Source organism: Anguilla rostrata, chromosome 18, assembly GCF_018555375.3.
Source record: "Anguilla rostrata isolate EN2019 chromosome 18, ASM1855537v3, whole genome shotgun sequence".
Taxonomy (NCBI): Eukaryota; Metazoa; Chordata; class Actinopteri; order Anguilliformes; family Anguillidae; genus Anguilla; species Anguilla rostrata.
The window spans coordinates 24,108,470-24,128,820 of NC_057950.1; the positions used below are offsets into that span (position 1 = coordinate 24,108,470).

The 20,351-nt window shown below is 43.6% G+C and overlaps 1 protein-coding gene across 1 annotated transcript in view; it reads right to left on the reverse strand.

The window, feature by feature from the left end:
* Positions 1-20,351, reverse strand: part of eys (eyes shut homolog) — a 337,977-nt gene that overhangs the window by 69,992 nt on the left and 247,634 nt on the right. Inside the window, exon 35 of the mRNA XM_064318175.1 lies at positions 17,689-17,821. Coding sequence (XP_064174245.1) covers positions 17,689-17,821 — 133 coding nt within the window. The remainder of the gene's footprint in view (positions 1-17,688; positions 17,822-20,351) is intronic.

Genomic DNA, 20,351 nt, shown 5'->3' on the forward strand with positions numbered 1-20,351 from the left:
CACGACCATGTCATTTCTGATCGCATTGGGTGGGTGAAGTGTATTTTATTTAATGAATAAAAATGTCACCCGGTTCTCACAATGCCGCTAACTTTCTGAAAAGGCTCTAACGTTGGAGTCCTTCTCAATATTCGCACAGCTTATTTGGCTTTTAACACTAAAAAGCCACAACGGAGTTTGAGCGGAAATGAGCGTGGGCTTCAGCCAGCGAGACCGCTCCCGTTTCCTCGCGCAGTTTTCCGGTTTTCGGGTCGCGAACTACGATTGGCTGGCCTTACTGCCCAGTTCTGCAGAGTGAAACTAAGCTTTGGCCGGCAGAGCTTGGCTCCGGAGCTGGGGGCCTGCTTTTTCTCCCACTCCACAGCGACGATGCACTAACCCGGGCGACCCCGGTCTACGAGCGATTTTAAAAAACGTAAAAACGACAGCTGCCGTTAGCCTGTCGTGCTGTGAGAAATCCGGCGCAGCCTCCGCTGGTTGGGATTCAGCGCGCGTCTCTCAGTAGATTCCGCACCGCCGTTGCTTCTGACGTGCGCACCTGTCTTCCAGCCCTGATATCCATTATGTGTGTACCGACAGGGGGGCGTACTCTCACGGGGCCTGTTCATCCGTTCTGGGCGAACCGACTCGCTAAAACTCGACCGCGGTTGCGCCTTCCGTCGAAATTATGTTCTCCACCAAAAATGGTGATCCTCTCAACCCTCCCCCAAAGGCTTTTTGCTGTCCGAGGGTGTGTGTGTGTGTGCCTTCAACAGAACCCGTCCCGAGAGTGACGAGAGCTAATTTCACCTTGGCAAACCATTAGCGCGCCTGGCTAATGCGTAACGTGTCCGCGGCTAAAATATGGCGGCGTGTGAATATGTATTTAGGCGGCCTCATTAAAAATAATAAGTGTGGACTGAAGTAATGGAGTGCAGAGACGGGGGCAGGGGACCTGCTTGTGCACGTGTAATTCATTCCCTTCCTTCACTCCACACAGTAACGGCATGAAATCACCCGCCTCCTTTAGTTTGAGTGGAGCGATGCTGCTTGGATCATTTCGAGACCGCTTTTATCTCGGATCTTTTGGTCAGCTATAGCCGGACATTTTACCTGCGGAGGGTGAGGGAAGGGGGTGTGGGGGGGGGGGGGGGGGTCTAAGAATAGCCATTCCAACCGCTAATCTTGTCCTGTTAAAACACACCACCAATTCTCCTAAACAAAAAAATATACTGTACTATAGTATTATATGTTGTGAAAATGTGTCTCAGTTTATTCATCATATGAAAAGTATTAACAAAACGAACAGAAAAAAACACTGCTTTTTGTCCACTGTAGCACTTTAAAGCAGCTCTTATGCTACTTTACACTGCTTGGATACAGCATACATCTACTGATGCATGAGACGATTCCACGTCCTTGTAACTGCAAATTCATTTCATCCCCTTGCATGTTTGCGTGGCTGCAGAGCAAGCTCGGAAAACAAGGTTGAGATGGTACAGAAAAGCTACGTAACGCTACAGTAGAGCTACATGCTACAGGACAGTAATCTACATGCTACATTACGCTAATATGCTACAGTAACGCTACAGTAACGATGCTACAGTAACGCTACAGTAAGGATGCTACAGTAACGCTACAGTAACGCTACAGTAACGCTACAGTAACGATGCTACAGTAACGCTACAGTAAGGATGCTACAGTAATGCTACAGCAATGCTACATTAACGCTACAGTAACGCTACAGTAACGATGCTACAGTAACGCTACAGTAAGGATGCTACAGTAATGCTACAGCAATGCTACATTAACGTACGTGCCCATACGCTACATAACAGCCATAGCTACAGTAAGGATGCTACAGTAATGCTACAGCAATGCTACATTAACGCTACAGTAACGCTACAGTAACGCTACAGTAAGGATGCTACAGTAACGCTACAGTAACGATGTTACAGTAATGCTACAGCAATGCTACAGTAACGCTATAGTAATAATGCTACAGTAACGATGCTACAGTAACGCTACAGTAACGATGCTACAGTACCCACAGTAAGGTGCTGTAAGCACAGCATCAAGTACGCACAGTACGCTCGTACGCTATAGTAATCCATTGTAGCGTACGCGGGCGGTACCCTTGGCGGGCACGCGCTTACGCGAGAAGCTACGGCACCATATAAACCTGCTTTTGTTTAAATTGATGTTTATCTCCCACACTGAATCCCTTACTCTCTAAATCGATGCCAGGAGCGCATTACTCTTGTTAACAATATCTATGGCACCGGCCCCCAGTCTTTCAGTTTCCCAGGACAGTGCATCAGTTACAATGGCTCCTCATTCATTTCATTACATCCCACAAATTAGAGAGGCTTCTGCAAATTAATGGTGACATCACACTGTTTTTTTCTCTCTGCTCTTTATTGTAGGTCTGTGGGGAGGCTGCTCAGAGACTATGCTCGTCAGCAATCTGTAGGCGTGTGCAATCGAATCCTCTCTCTCTCTCTCTCCCTATGAAATGACCAATGTGAGAAAAAATGGTGTATGTGTGTGTGTATGGACACACACACATACACACACACGCACGCACACAAACACGCACACGCACGTATGCACACACTCTCACACATATGCACACACGTGCACACACACGAACACACACACACACCCACACACCCACACACACACACACACACCCACACACACACACACACACACACACACACACCCACATTAATCTGAAAGGAAATGACGAATGGCTCAGTGCCGTCCCTGTGGCCCTGTTACCTTGCGTCGGGCCTAACAGACCATTCGTCCTTTTGTCAGTGCCTGTCACCTGTTCCCTCTCGCGCTCCGCGGCTGACAGGTGAGGTCCGGGGGGAGACTGGCCCGGAGCGGAGCGGCGCAGGTGGGGTAGGGGGGAGGGGGTACCTCTCAGAATCTCCGTGCTTTTCATTTGCATCTTCAGTCTGCTCGTCAGATTTAACTTTGTCTGTTTGATCTCTGGAGCTTCCTTTCAGGCTTCCTCAGACGGAAGCGCTCTTCTCTCACGTCCAACCTCTCTCTCAAGAGAAGCGTCTCTCTCTAACTCCTTCTCTCAAGAAAGCTCTCTCCTCTACTCCTCTCAAAGAGGAAGCTGTCTCTCTCTCTCCAACTCCCTCTCAAGAGGAACTTCCTCTAACTCACTCCTCTCTCCTCTCAAAGAGAAAGCTGTCTCTCTCTCTAACTCCTCTCCTCTCAAAGAGAAAGCTGTCTCTCTCTAACTCCTTTCTCCTCAAAGAGAAAGCTGTCTCTCTCTCTAACTCCTCTCAAAGAGAAAGCTGTCTCTCTCTCTAACTCCAACTCCTCTCTCCTCTCAAAGAGGAAGCTGTCTCTCTCTCTAACTCCTCTCCTCTCAAAGAGAAAGCTGTCTCTCTCTCTAACTCTCTCCAAGAGAAGCTGCTCTCTCTACTCCTCTCCTCAAAGAGAAAGCTGTTCTCTAACTCCTTCTCTCAAAAGCTTCTCTCTTCTACTCCTCTCAAAGAGAAGCTGTCTCTCACTACCCACCTCCTTCAAGGAGCTTCTCTCTAACTAACCCTCCTCTCAGAGAAGCTGTCTCTCTAACTCAACCCTCTCCTCTCAAAGGAGCATCCTCTTCTTCATCTCTCAAGGAAGCTGTCTCCTCTAACTCCCTCAAGGAACTGAGTTCACTACAAACTGAAAAATGGCTTGATGCAAAATACCAAGGACAATAGGTAGTTATGGGCCCGTTTACAACTTTTCATTCCAAATTTCCCAGAACCTCCTAATTTGAAATGTCCAGTGGTCTGTGTAGGACCACGCCCTTCCTGCCACGCCCTTTAGGGCTCAGACGAGCTTGCATGCGTGAAAGGTCTGCAGCCAAGCTGCGCATTCAATGCAGACAGCAGGTGACCAATCAGGAGTCGCTCTTTCAATGATGATGTCGGGAAAACCCTGCTGACTGAAACCCTACCTGCAAGGCTATGGCTAATCGTGTACGCTACATCTTTCTCCATGGAACTCCCTGTTTTGCGTTAGCGCTTCACGCCAAAATGCTAACAATCGCGCTCAGGTTCACATAAGGTTTGTGTACACTTCAGCTGTGTCACCAGTGACCGCTGCCATCCGTTTTCCCTTTCTTGCTAATCTGTAAAGGGAAATTATGAGGACGGAGACAGGCATTGACAGAAGATAAACACCGTCAGATAGCCCCGGACAGGTGAGATAAATTAGCCGCTAATCTGACAGGGTGCGGGGACGACGAATTCCAGCCGACCTGACACCACGAGGAGGCCCAATCACATTTTAACTCTCCGGACACGCCCCCCTCTCTGACTCCCGCCCTCGCCCGAAATTTATGCACGGGGGACGTGAAGGCAGTCACTGCTACAGAGGAGATTTAAAGGTTGCTTCCTGCCACAGAGACTAATCACTTCTGAGTCAATGCAATGTGTCTTTGTTGCGATTTTTAAACGGAAAATCGTGATGGCTTTCTCACGGCTTCTCACTTTTCTTCCCATGAAAACATCATAGCAATTGGTACAATCACAAAATAATAATAATAATAATAATAATAATAATAATAATAATAATAATAATAATAAGCTTAATTTCTACCCATTGCAGCACTTCGCTTGTATGGTTGTCTGTTTCAAAACAGTGCTGGAATAGAGAGAGAAGCCAGTCAGGTTTGCAGTAGTAAATGTAGTGAAACTGGGAGACGCTGAATGGCTTATTGAACACATAATGGCCCTGTTACACGGGGGGGAGGGGGCTCGTATAGACAGCTTCCCTGAGTTATACATCCTCGGGGGCTACAGCTGTTGCAGAGGAGAATTCAAATTGAGTTTCATCTGCCTGCCTTTTCATTTCCAAGTAAAAAATACATACAGAGAAGGACAGAATGGACCATGAAATGGATAATATATAGACATAAAGATAGACAGACAGACATACAGAAGACAGACAGACAGATACAGACAGACAGACATACCCAGATAGATAGACAGGCAGGCAGACAGACAGACAGATAACAATTAAAATTCCATCTTAATTGCTACATGGGTATTTTATCCTCTGGTTACAATGTTTACTTCATGCCAGCGATTTGACGTGGACAAAATGTGCCCTAGGTTTTGTTCCAGGGATGTGGCACTGTCAAAAATGTACCCTAGGTTTTTGTTTTCTGGGTAGAACATAAGGGGGGGGGGGCTAATACTCGGTGTTCTTCGTTTGTAGAAAACCCCCCAGTGAGGAGGGAAGCAGGAAAGCTCCACACAGGCAGCATATTGTGATTAAGCGCCTTATTGTTCTGTAAATCTGGCGGCCGCAGTCCTGTGCCTCTCCTGTAGGGGTGCTGTGGTGACTCAGCGGTCACACTGAGTCTCTGGCAGAAGCCCCGGCCTGTGATGAGCTGTGATGAGGCCGGGGATGTAAACACAAGCCCGACACAGACACCGCAGCTCAGCAGGGAGAGGAGGGCTTACCAGCGCTACGGCGCTTTAAAAAACAGAAACACATGTACACACACAGACACACACACGGACATGTAGGTGTGTACACACATACACACAAACCCACACACACAATCATGCACACACACACAGACACACACCTGCACACAAAAACACATTCACTTGTAGGTGTGTACACACATACACACACACACGCATGCACACACACACGGAAACATGGCATAACAAAATATTTTCTAATTCAAACTAAGTACAAACAAAGTACAAACTAAGCACAGTATTATTTTGTTGAAGTACAGGCAGTCAATCCATTTTAACAGAGCAGAAGACAAGAAAGCTTCAGCTCAAGCAGATGAATAATTAACTCACACAGACATGAGTGGGCTATATTGCTATATTGTGTTAAAAAATACAAGACAACATTTAACACAAATACATAGCTCAATCTTGGTTGGAGTACATGCGTGGGCCATATTTTAAATTATGAATAAAATAAAAATCTTTTAAGAAAGATGCCATGCTCCTGCATCATAAAAGCTGCTGTATTCTATCTCAGAGCTCAGCCACTGACACATACGTTCAACATGTTTACTGGTGCTTTCTAGAAGGACCTGTAAACGTTTACAGACAGTGTGCATCTCAGTAGACATTTGTATCTGTGTGTGTGTGTGTGTGTCTGCGCACATTTGTGTGTGCATCTGTGTGTGTATGTGTGTGTGCGTGCATGTGTGTGTGTGTGTGTCTGCGCGCATGTGTGTGTCTGTGTGTGTGTGTCTGTGTGTGTGCGCGCATGCCTGCGTGAGTTAGCGCTTGCAGGGAGAAGAGCCCTTCTCCTGTCACATTCTGGAGAACGCTTTCATTTGTGTTATCGGCGAGGTCCACAGGCAGAGTCGGGGAGGAGACAGACGCCTACCCCCGCCCCCCCCCCCCACCCCAAACGCTCAGGGCTCCGTCTGCGCGCTGAAGTGCTGCCTCACACCTCCTTCCACACCCCTCCGAACACGGAGAGGGGAGATGGGCGGACATATGCCACACCCCGCCGCGAGCTCGCTGTGCCCCTCAGCTGAGAAAGGCAGCCGGAACATTCCGGAACAGAAAGGACTTCTTAAATTCACGCCCTTCGTAAAAACAGCACGACGCCGACAATATGTATCTGCTCTTAAAGCCCCTTCTGTCTCTCATTACTGTGAGCTAACCGCGCTCTCCGAGGACGCTGTCTGCACACCGCTCTGCCGCTCGGAAACATTCCCGATCCCGTCTTCTGTTACTAACAATCGTTTTTTTTTATTTGCTGAGATTAAATAATCCTCTCTGCCGGAGGAGAGCGTTCTCACGCGACGTATAATCGGGACATTTCGCGCATGTTTCCCCGCAAACGGCTTCATAACGCGCAGACCTCCCGCAGAGCCAATAAATTTCCACGGCTCGCGATTGGGAGACGAAGGGCTACGAAGCAAGCGCAAAATGGGGTGCGAAACTGAAACGTGATTACTTATTTGTGGGAAAAAAATAATTTAAAATGCAGCACGTTTAATGTTCCCCGCCCTCTTGAGGAATAACTGATGCTGGAATCGAAAGAAAATTGGAAAATGATGTTCTTGGCGACAATATCACAGCTGCAATTTTAAAACACAGTGGTTACATTATTAAACATATTAAAATGAGAAAAGAAGTGAGAAGCAAGGCATGTGGATATATTTATTATAATATTTCTTTAGCGGTACAGTTGTCCTAGCGGAATTGCATAAGACAGCAGTTGAAGTTGAAGGGGGGAGATGCGCAGTAGCACTGCTGGAACGACAGGAGCGCGCCCGAGGCAGACGCTCAGCGAAATGCGTGGGGTTTTCCCTCCCACCTGGCGCCCTCGGAAAAAGGGGGGGGGGGTATGTAGGCCATCGAATCGGGATCTTTCCGCCCCACGCCACCGCAAGAGCGCCAGAGACGGATAACCTTCGCCGCTCGCTGCTTCCTGCCGTAGCAGGAAATAAACCGCTTTTCTCACCGCCGCGTCGTTAACGCTGAGAGTTGAGCCGTCGTCGAAAGCGGGGGAAGACTCGAGGAGGTGGCACGGACGCCTCGGACCACCGGCAAGGTGAAACGTACGCCCGTCCGCCTGGAGCGCTAACATTCCAGTCCGGGCGGACCTTTCCGGAATCAGGCCTGACAGATTACGTTCCGGAACTATGGAGAAGCGAGCTAAAGACTCCCCACTCCGGTATAACGCAAGGCATACATGTATAATGAAGCACGAGATGGAGTGACTCTGAAACGAGGCTTCGGTTCATGTTGGGATCGTTTACGGATGAATCGTTCAACGGCGCTCATCAAATCGCGTTAAATCTGTTCCGCGGGCTACGCTATCACTACAAGTCCCACTGTATGTGGACTCCCTATTCCTCCAAAATATTTGGCCTGTTTCATCGCTGCATACTGTGTGCAAAGAAGCTTAAAATATTACAAAAGAAGAATCCTAATATGATTTCTGTACTCGATTCAGTTGCTTAGAGCCAAGATCTGTAACACAATAGGCTGCTCTGGTGTGTGTCACTTTCTAAAATAGCTAGAGATGATAGAGATCACCATCCATCTTGCACCCATGACAGATTTTGTTTGTAACCATGGAGAGGTCCTGAACCATATCAACAAACACATATAAACTGAAATACGAACTTTCTCATTGCTGTGAAAATAATTTAACAAATATTTATTTTTAAGTTACGGTAACTAATTCTGACTGCTGACCTTTTTTTAATTTAATTCACTTTCAACAAGCCAAAGGTGATCATAGTCTGACCATGGCTTTCTGGTGACATTGCCCAGGGATGATTATGGGATGTTCAAGCCTTGTAAGGACCAGTTTGCATTTTGTTCTGGCTTTGCCATTCACCCTTCCTAATTATTTTTTTTCAATTTAGTGGAAGTTGAGACTCTCACTCTCATGAACTTGCTCATTAAATTTCATGTAAAAAATATATAAATAAATATCAGAGAGGAGGAGAGCCATTGTGTTGAAGGAAAGGGTCAAACGACTGGAATCATTCTCACCACACAGACCCAAAGGAACGTTATTCTTTCAGGGAACACATTGCTATACAGCATACCCTATAGGGTTCCAAGGCAATTGAATCAGACTGCATTAGCCCAAAACATTATATGTGTAGCATATTGCAACTTGCTCGATGCATTCTTGCTGCAATAAACATCCATTTTAGCACCTCACACAACGGACACATTTTCACATTTTCAATTTATATTAAAAAGTACCCTCAAGGGAATTCATGAGCTGATCATTAAAAACAAAAGTGGCCAGTTTAATGGGAAATCTTAAGCAGTTTGTGTTTAATGTGAACCAATCACTTGAAAGGATTAACCTGCAGTTATGCTATCAAACTGCCAGCTCGTTATGAATGGAGAAAGATCCTGTCTTTTTGATTACTCCTTTAGCAATGTTTTACATTGTTACACACTTCATTTTGGGAAATTACCAGGTGTTAAATTATTACACAGAAAGCAGCCTTTTTGTAACTTTGTGGATTGTTAAACTCCCCCATGTAAAAAATGTGAACAACCGCCATCAAAACTGTGTGCAGATCTTTTTTATGTTTTACAGTCCAATTTTCATTTCCAATCTGAATTACTGAATATGTACATTCAAGTATAACTGTATTCCCGAATTGGGTCAGTAATGTTTTACTGAATTCCACAAAAATGTACATTGAGGTATAAATGCATTCCTGTAAATATACTTTAAGGTACAACTGAATTCCTGAATGCGAATGCCATTTATTTACTTCATGCGCCATTTGTTTTTTTCTTGGTTTTGTCTGTTTTTTACTGTATGTGTTCAAACTGTCTGATATTACTTATACAGATCAGAGCAAAAGCACTGTGCATCGCTTGATAAGAAAGCGCTTCACAAATTAAATGCATTTTTTTAAATCAAACGTTATCCTGGAAATACACCAGAGGTAAGGGGATGTTTGAGGCCATTTATATATAAAGAACGACTGCACGCATTGGGAAAATAGATGTCTGGATGTGGCGAGGAAACCAATATGTTTACGTAGCCACTAGGAGAAAACACATCATTTGGTAATTGCAAACTGGCAAAGAATTGTACCAAATGTTCTTTTGTTATAAATAATTACTCCAAATTGAATAATGTCACTTCTCTGCACAAACAGTAATAGTATCGAAGAAAGAAACCAATAAATACAACGCGAACCTCAGAGCAAACTGTGTTATTTGACAATGAAAAAAGAAAAAAATACAATTAACTTCAGATTTATGGAACAGAATTTCTATCTACAGCGCAATTTGAAATCAGTGGAGTCCAAAATCGCTAGCTTGTCAACATCTCTGTATCATTAATATCCTTATCACATCCCTGCCTGTACTGAAATATGACAAAAGCGTGGCTGCATATCTCACTTTCAGACCAGGCTCTGCTGTGGAAGGAGCCAAAATGGAGTCCTATATGAAGACGGTGAAACACAGCAAGAGACTGAAACACCACAGGAATATGCAACCAACTAGCCTACTTGGCAGAGCCGTGATATTTCATTAGCGGCGGCTCTGAATGAGGTTGTTAACGGTGAAATGAAACGACTCGGGAAATGTACTAGCCCTCCTTCTGAACGGGAAATGACTCAAAAGACATAAATTACACCAAAGGATTAGATGACAGTTGGAGCAATTCATGAAGGAACAAATCACTAAAAGTAATGCAAGCACGGTCCAAAAAATGTCTTCCCTGCAGAGAAGAATCTGCCAAAAAATGTATTACAATCATATTCACATTGCGTTGGAATCTGCTGCATAATAATATCGGGCATGACACCTGGTGATTCTGTAGTCTGAGCTTTCCATCTCTGAACTGCTTTCTACATCTATGACTGGACCCAATAACCTCCATCTTCAAGAATATACCTAAACATCTTATAAAAATTATTATAATTAACAGCATCAAGATTTTGCTAACTTCAACTGTGAATAATGTTTGGGGGTATAATAGAGCATTTACTTTACAAATATTATGAGAAAGATGTAGGCAGGTCATGTACCGGGAGTGTTGCACTATGGATAACACATCTGGATTAGTCTGGAAGAGATAATGGATTAGTCTCTCCACATAAGTAGGTTTCTGTCCAACAGTTTACTTCCGAACCCCTCAGGCAATGGTAAAAAGAACTGACAGCAAACTGAGTCATGTTTCACACGGGTGGATCTGAACCTGAATACCTTTTTCAGATATCCACAGATAATAACTACGTGACCAAAAGTATCTGAACACACCTTGGTCTGGGGCTGTTTTTCATGGTTTGGGCTAGACCCCTTAGTTCCAGTGAAGGCAAATCTTAATGCAACGATTCTCTGCTTCTCAACTTTGTGGCAACAGTTTGGGAAAGGCCCTTTCCTGTTTCACCATGACAATGCCCCCGGGCACACAGCGAGGTCCATATATAAATGATTTTGTCGAGAACGGTGTGGAAGAACTTGACTGGCCCACACAGAGCCCTGACCACAACCCCATCCAACACCTTTGGGATGAATGGGAATGCCAACTGCAAGCCAGGCTAAATCACCCAATCAGTGCCCAACCTCACTAATGCTCTTCTGGCTTAATGGAAGCAAATCCCTGCTGCAATGCTTCAGCATCTAGTATAAAGCTTTCCCAGAAGGGTGGAGGTTGTTATAGCAACAAAGGGTGGACCAACTCCATATTAATGCTCATAATTTCAGATGAGATGTTGAATGCCAGGTGTCCACATACTTTCGACCATGCAGTGTATGTTGAAAACAGATTTTGTCTTCTTGTCATTTGTTCATAAGTCAAGTAAATCAAGTACATGTTGTAAACTATTTACAGTTTAATTGTGTTTTCTTTTCTACTGTAAGCAGTGGATGAAATAGTTAAGGTCAATAGAAAATTAACCGACCAGTTTCCACAACACCTGAGGTGACAGACTATTATAAAATTCAGATGCAACATCTAGGCCAGCGTTTTTTGTAAAATAGCGTTAGAAATAAATGAACTATTACTAAACTTGATGATTAAAGATATGTCAGAGTTAAATCACTTGTTTGGTGCATTGAAAACAAAATATTGCCCATGCTTTACACACCTTGTGGTGTAAACTACACCCTCTCCAAGTTTTCTCTCTGAATATAGATGGATAATTTTGTTGGTTGAAGAGATACAGCTATGTCGCTGCACACCTTCAATATTTACTGTGTAATGAATGTTGTGAATGTCGGCATTAAAATTTGGTCTTTCTATCTTCAGGAAGTTGTAGACTGTTTGAAAGATATCAGTGCCAGGAGTGTATGTGATAGAAAAGGTACTTTTTCCAGGTTTAATTGGAACAGAATGTAAGATAAATGAATCATAGAAAAATACTAAGCAACAGAAGTATTTGTAGACTAAGTGTAGAGGGATAAAAATTTGTTTAGTGCTGCAGTTGGCAAGTAGGCTTAACTATTTAAATATGAATAACTTAATGATGCAACACAGACTTAACAGTAAAGAGTCTTAATTCACCTCCCCCCAAATATATATATATATTTAAATATATAGTGCAAATTCAATTTAAAAGTCTATTGAAGAGTCCAAAAACTTTCCAATGTGAAAGAGGCTGACATTTTTCCTTTTAGAATTAATTCCCATTTTTTTTCTCCAGGAAAAAAAACCCACATTCTTTTAGATAATGCCAAGTACATTCAGAGCGACCTTTGCAAATATCAACCAACATTTCAGAGTGTGTGTGTGTGTGTGTGTGTGTGACCGTGCGTGTGGATGTGTGTATGCGTTTGTGTGTGTATGTGTGTGCCTGTGTGTGTGTGCATGCATGAGCGAATGTGTGTGTGTGCATATGTGTGTTCCTGTATGCATGCATCCGTGCATGTGTGTGACTGTGTGTGTGTGTGTGTGTGTATGTGTGTGCGTGCATGCGTGTGTGTGTGTGTGTGTGTGTGTATGTGTGTGCGTGCATGCATGTGCTTGTGTATATGTGTGCATGTGTGTGCGTGTGTGTGTGCGTGTGTGCCTGCATGCATGTGCTTGTGTATATGTGTGCATGTGTGTGCGTGTGTGTGTGCATGTCTGTGTGAATGTGCGTGCATGCGTGTGTGTGCATGTGTGTGTGAACAAGTGGAAGTGCACTCGTGAACATAATGAATAAAACATTGTTATTGTGGTCATTAGGGGCCCGAACGCCGCATGTGCAGGAGCCCTGTTGCTATTTTGTCAGTATCATTGTCAGAGATCCGCGCGGCGAAGCTGCTGGAAGCCCATTGTAATTGCACTGATGTTTATTAGGGGAGCGAGGCACAGCAAGTGCTGGAAGTCCTCCGGTTTTTGCTAGTACCCATAAATATTAAACGCCTCACGCGCACAGTAAACGCTCGATCGGGTCTAACGCGGCGACCCGACAGAGGTCACGCTCCTCGAACCATCGGACGGTCACCGATGCTCTGCGGACGCAGGCGCGATCCGATGGGTGTGGAGGAAAGGTGATCAACACGGGCATGCGGGTGTGTGGCACGTACAGCCAAACCATGCCATGAAAATGCACCCACCAGAACCGCACAGAACCACCAGAACCACCTTTTCTTCAATGCCTGTAAGCTCCAAATCAATATGGCAACTTCAATAGAGCAAATCTGCCTGGCAGAGTCTTGCAAAATAGAAAAATAAAAAAATAAACTATTTTATTACTTGAGACAAGAGCCCTGTCTAAACCCATCTACAATTCCTAAGCATGCACTGCCAATTTGTGCAAAGTATTGATACACCTTAACTTTCTTTCAAGCAATTGCATTACATATTAACACATACACGCTGCATACAACCTCAGGTCAATTACACTCCGTGCAACTGAAAAAAAACCCCAAAACCCAGCAAACTTTTCCAGTTCCCTTGCAAATGTTTGATTTAGGGACAGTTATTAAACGGCTGCTATTCAAAGGCTGGAATCAGTCACATAAAAGCTTGGACTAATTAAATCATTAAGAACAGGAGACTGAATGAGATGTAGGCACAGATATGGCTTGCCTTGCCCACTGGGCCCAAAGCAATGCTGTGTGTTCATTTTTAATTGTTCCTAGAAAATAATGTTTTTTGTGCATATTTTAAATCTGTTCCTCCTGAATTTGAACGGGTGTTACTATGGTGACCAGTCACAGCTGGCAGAATTCCAACGAGTGGCTTACCAACCACAAGGTTTTTTTTTTAATTTAATTTTTTTTTACCAGAAGGCCTTCACTGCAGACTAAAAAAAACAATACAGCCGTGTTAAATATGAATATATAATCTGAGTGATTAATTTAAAGAGAACATTCTAATGAGAAAATATGTTTATCTATGTTTTTATATTTATACGTTTGATATTTATCAATCCCGGGCTATCAATCCCAATGTATGAGTCATCACAGAGGAACTGGTCTATATGAATGTGTCATTAAGCAGGTGTGCTGCTCGTGTGGAGGTGAAGGTGGGTTAATCTGGGATCAGTTTTCACTTTTTCACCCACATAATATCAAGGGCATTTTCAGGTGAGTACATAATATACTCCAGTATGGATACTGCTGCATACTCCAGTATTGGGAAGCAATGTGATTACTAGCAAGCTAGCGGGCTAGTTCAGGGGAAACTGACTGAGGCTTAAAACCATTAAATACATTATTGCAGTGTACTTTTAGATGTACTTTCAGATTTAACTACAACAAATTATCGAGTTCACTGTATATTCACATTTCCACCGCTTCGCTGGAGTTGCCATTAATTTAACAGAAGTGAGAAGTCTAAGGAAACTGCAAAGACCTATGGGATAGCCTCCCAGCTGAAGGATGCATCAGACGGTGCCTTCAAATTCAAACAAAATAAGGCACCCTAGAAGGACGTATTTTTTGATGACTTCGGTTAGGGACATGCGTACGAAGGACAAGTGCGAAAAATAGCGAAAATAGTGAAAATACTGCCTTCTAAGGCAGCTGACCTCGTATTGGGGGACAGACAAAGTCAGCATAACGCTGCGAATCCAATCACATACACACCTCTGCCTGCGCATTCAGTTAGCCCTTCCACAAGATGGCGGTGGTGTGGACTTGTCCCAAACCCCCTCATGTTCCCACAGCTGTTTAGAACTTCACTCCCACGCACTCTGTAACACATTTAACTGTGTGAACATTCAATTATGAAAAGCATATCTAAAGGTTTTTTTTGTTTTATTTTCCAAGTAAGCAATGCTGAAAGACATGCAATTAGCCAAAATCCTGTGGAAGTACATTTTCAGATGCTCACATTAACTATATAATGCCCACATCAGCTATAAAAACTTAATGATGTCAGTATTCAATTCAATACAGTATTAATCTTTAATGTCCACCACCTTTAATGTCCTTTAATTGTCCAGTCATGCACTCAGTGTAATTAGGCAATGGCAATAGCACAGACTATATGGGAAATGGAAGTTAGCATGATGGATGATGTCTACAAGAAGCCTCAATATTGCAAAATCTATCAGCTGCTGCATATATCATTACACAGATTAGTGTGGAAAGCCAAGATGGATTGATTGCAGGTCTGTTCAGTGAAGCCCAGCTTGGAACTTATCAGTTTAGATTTAAGTTGAGTCATTTAAAACGGGAAATTGATTAATTTTTTTGCACTCAAACTAAATGCCAATTTGGATTTTTTGTGCATATTATTGATTTTTTGTAATATCTCTCACTAAATTCTTTTTTCAGATAGGAAACAAAGTTCTACTATTATATAGGGAAATATAGGGAAAGACTTATGCAGACCAGAGAAGATCTCCTATTGATTGTAGACATTTTACAGCAGTATTTGCTCATCTGTAAAGGAGAGAGGACAGTCCACCATTTTCTCTTTATGCATGCCGGTAGGAAGCAGAGATTGTTGATTGTGACAGATAAAGATGGAAGCGCAGTGTAGAGAGAGCCAGAGTAATGAATCGAACCCCTGGCCACACGGTGGGATCCCTGTCAGAGTTGACTGTCAGCCACCCGACGGACTGTGCTACACGGTCGGCCTAGGTTTAGCCTTTGAACGTTAGTTCTGGGCCCGAAACAATATAATTTAATGACATTGAAATTATGCCCGATGTGACCAAACTCCTTAACTACTTAGACAAACATAAAGACTGCTTAGTTGGTTAGGTACCTTGTTAGTAGACAAACAACAAACAAACCATCATGTCATCTAGCTAGCTAACCAACTGCTAGTGTAATGACTCAACTAGCCTTTTTTAACAGGAAAAAGTACTATCAAGTACTATCAAAAAACAAATTCTGAATTAAATGGCAAGATATTTTGCTATGCTATGTTGGCCAAGCAACATCAGCAGATATTACTTGATTCTTCATTGGTTTCTCCTGTACTACTAGTAAAACACATCTTTTATAAATAAATAAATGATTACGCATTCTATAACACAAGTTCTGCAAGAAAAAATAATAATTTGGCATAACATTGGGCATATCTACATTTCCACCCCAATTTAGACTGACCTATTGTCTGCAACCACAGCCACATTCATGCTCGAGCCGCACGAATGCTTTGCTTCTGAAATGCATGGTGCTTTTCACACTGCAGACTACAGCTGAGCTCACACAGAGCAGAGTCAGAGGAAGACCTTTCATATGCGGCTTTCACATGCAACGTCTGGGTCTACCTGCAGGGTTCGCTAGAGACGGATGAAGCACAGACCCAAAACTGCCTGAACCCTCCCATGCCCTGGCCATTGCAATGCCCAACTGCCCTAGTGAGTAACCAGCCACGGTTACCGCTGACACAGCCCGGATTCGATTCGAGACCGCGGTGCTCATCTCAGCACCACAGCATGGGGTCTTATCCCGAGTGAGCCTCCCAGCAGCCCGCTACACTTCTCCGTTTCTCAAGTCCTACAAGCTGACCAGATAAGCTTCCCGCAGACCCAGGCAGAGATATGAAGGCTAAGATATTTAATATTTCCAGCTTGTATTCACAAAAGAGGTCATCCTCGCATTCTTAGGGAGGGTTACAGCGGGTGAACTTTTATGTCTGCCCCCATCGAGAACCTAAAAAAGCCCGAAACTTGCACAAACTGTGAAGAGACGGAACAGAACAGGCTGAATATAAAGAAGTTTAAAAGCCTAAAGAAAACTAGCAAAGAGCTACAGAACAGAGTTATAAGTAAATATGAATAAGGCGTTTTATGTAACTGTATAAATGACAATTCCCCAGTTCTCATTTTGTCAGTACCGTCAGGTGCGGTTGCTATGATACCTCGACTCATGTACAGCTGTGTACTTGTGATTCCAGTCCTCTGCGTTGAGGAACTCACTAGTTACCCAGAGTCAGACAGTGGGAGGATGTTACCGCGGAGATGGTGAGCTTCAAACGCCGTATGAATATTTCAGTCGATCTGAGAAAGCTAAAGAGGCTTCATTCAGGGCCAAAACTCTCTCCGTCTTCTGCAGTTTTCACTGTGCTACAGTACATCAGAGGGAGGAATACACAGCACAGCCATTTTGTTACAAAGTGAGTGGGTGTCTTTAGCTTATTCCATGATGACAGTTTGTTGCCTTGGCCTCGATGAGCCTGAATTATTAAATTAAAATAATTCTTAAAACATAACATCCATCCATCATCTACACCCGCTTATTCCTGGTCAGGGTCGCGGGAGGTGCTGGAGGCTATCCCAGTATGCATTGCTCAAGAGGCAGGAATACACCCTGGACTGTTCACCAGTCCATCGCAGGGCACACAACATTACATTACATTAGGCAAGTAGAGCTCTATCCAGAGCGACTACACAACTTTGACATAGCATTTTACATGTATCCATTTATACAGCTGGATATACTGAAGCAATTTGATTAAAAACCTTCTCAAGGGTACAAGCAGTGTCTACCCGAATCGAACCACGACCTCTTAAAGTCCAGTTCTACCACTGTGCTACCTCGTCCACACAACCATTCCGCACACCTCCTTACTATGGGCAAGCTTAGACTCTGCAGTTGCCTAACCTGCAAAGTCTTTGGATGTGGAAACAGTACCCGAAGGACCAGGAGAAAAACACAGAAAGCCGTGGTTGAACAAGACCTTTGCTGTGAGGCAACAGTGCTCCAAACACACCCAAATACAGATTGCATTCTAGTACTACTCTAAAGAACATGAAGGCTCGGCCTCTGGGGCGGGTGTAAGGTGAATAGCACGGAACCCAAGGTTTTGTACTCCTGAGGATGGAGCCCAGGGCTGATTTCAGGCAATAAAGGAATAAACCGCCTCTGGGCGGTGGCTCCACTCGGTCCACAGGAGGTGAGGCATTCAGTCCGTCCGTCGAAAGAGGGGAAGAACACAGCAGTGTCTGGAAAGGAAAATCAAACAAGGTTTATCAAGCGAGAGTACGTTCGAGATGATTTCCCATGTAACTTTCTCGATACAGGTCTTGGAACACTAAACACTCCCTCTACTCCAAGAAACCTTCTCTTGGCGCTCCATTTTCAAATGGAAGATAAGAGAGCAATACACTACCTTAACCCAGTAAAAATCCCAAAGCTTTGTTTTCAATTGGGGCCCTCAGTGATTAAGAAAATTTTCCCAGAACAATTTTCTCTTGTATTTTTATGTTTCTGCTCAGAGATAAATGAAAGCTACCAGAATGGATGAATGCCCTGTTGCTTAATTAAACAGATTATCATGTAAGAAATTCCGCCGAGATTAAATAAAATGAGAGAGAGAAAAAAAGAGAAACTAATTGTGTTTAATTCATTCTCTTCTCCTCGCTTTATTTCCACAAAGATGTGAAATTTGCAAAAACACTTCAGCTGTAGACAAAAAAAAATAATCTGGTTAACGGTGAGGACCTAGCGGCAGACCTTGAAGTAAGACATGAAAATGTACTGTTATTATTGTTATAATTATAATTATAATAATAATTATTATTATTATTATTATTTTCAGGGCCTGTCACAGCAACAATTTACAGTCTCCCAGTAACATCAGTGTGATATTCAAAAAAGACAAGGGCCACAGAGGATTTTACTGTATGCAAATGGTAAATGGACTGCATTTATATAGCGCTTTTATCCAAAGCGCTTTACAATTGATGCCTCTCATTCGCCAGAGCAGTTAGGGGTTAGGTGTCTTGCTCAAGGACATTTCGACACGCCCAGGGCGGGGTTTGAACCGGCAACCCTCCAACTGCCAGACAATCAGTCTTACCTCCTGAGCTATGTCGCAAAGACAATCTTTACGGAGATAGTAAGTTCTATGAAACATTAGTAACAGAAACAGTTCATGAACAGTTCATAGAACGTTATAAGCAACTGTCTAATTTTAAAAAACCCACCACGCATCTATTTCAGACTGCTCACCTGTACCTGCGAGTTAACTTCTGAGAGTGAATTAAGTGAAATGATAAAATCACTTAATTACGCTCCATCACCAAAGCAACCCCACAAAACAAGGAACAGGTGCTGCCATAATCCACTTCAGCTCAAAACAATGCCCAGGGCATTCAACAACCACAAAACAGAAATCAATGACTAATCTTCAGAAGTAAAGAACTTTACTCTCACTTTGAGCTTTAATCAGTCCACAGAACATTCCGGTTCTTCATTCAAATCCTTCCTGATTTGACCCAAGCTGGCAGCAGAGATACAGGTCTGCCCTAATGCGGTACAAACTGGCATCTAATGAAATGTGTATTAAGGAGTTTACATGAAGACGAGGATGAGTTTAACCATTTTATTGCCAAGATTCTGCCACAAGCCAGATTTTCCTCTGTTGCAACAGCATGGTCCAGCTTATCTATGAGGTCAGAGTATGGTCATCCTGCAGTCCAGCTCATCTGTGAGGACATAGTATGGTCAACGTACACTCCAGCTCATCTGTGAAGTCATAGTATGGTCACCCTACACTCCAGCTCATCTGTGAGGTCATAGTACGGTCAACCTACAGTCCAGCTCATCTGTGAGGTCAGACTATGGTCGGACTTCATGCCAGCATACACATTCCCTTCAGCTAAAACACTGCCCAGAGTCAATACCTTTTATACATTGTATTGAATAATTGTTATTTTAAAAGCTTAAGAACTGCAATGTAGGGTTTTTTTTACAGCTTGTTGCTAGAGAGAAATACTGCTAGTTCACTTTATTCAAAACCTAAGTTGTGTGTTTCCCAGTATGTGTATGAGAGAGACAGAGAGATAGAGAGAGTGAGACAGATCCACAGAGAGAGACAGAGACCGCAAGAGAAAGAGACAGTGAGAAAGAGAGAGAGATACAGCCAGAGAGAGAATATGTTTGTGTGTGTGCGTGTGTACATGTGCCTGTGTGTCTGTCTGAGAGGAACCACACAGGGCCTCTGACAGTAGAAAAGCAGCGAAGTGGAATCTGCGATGGCTCTGGCATCCTGGCTTGTGGGGGTAAAAAGACTTTTCAAAAGTAAAAACAAAAAAAAAAAATATCCTTTTATAGCCGAGGGATGGGATGAGTCACTGAATATTTTATGGGGTCAAACAACAAACCCAGAGAGGAGGGTGCAAGCTTCAGCACGCCACATTCGACAGATATTTACTTTATAACTCCTACCGCTGCAATCCGACAGGAGGGTCTTAGCTCTCGATTCCTGCCTGAAAAGCCAGACCCTGGCAGTCAGTATATGCACCGTGGACGCCCACATAAGTGTACCTTTGTGCCTGCTATGATGATATCACAATTTTCAGCCATATCATCATCCCTTTATCTTCAGCTTTAAAGCAATGTGTAAGGCGGCAGTGCAGTGTAATGGGTAAGGAGGTGGTCTTGTAACCTGAAGGTCGCAGGTTCGATTCCCGGGTAGCACACTGCCTTTGTACCCTTGAGTATATATCCAGCTGTATAAATGGATGCAAT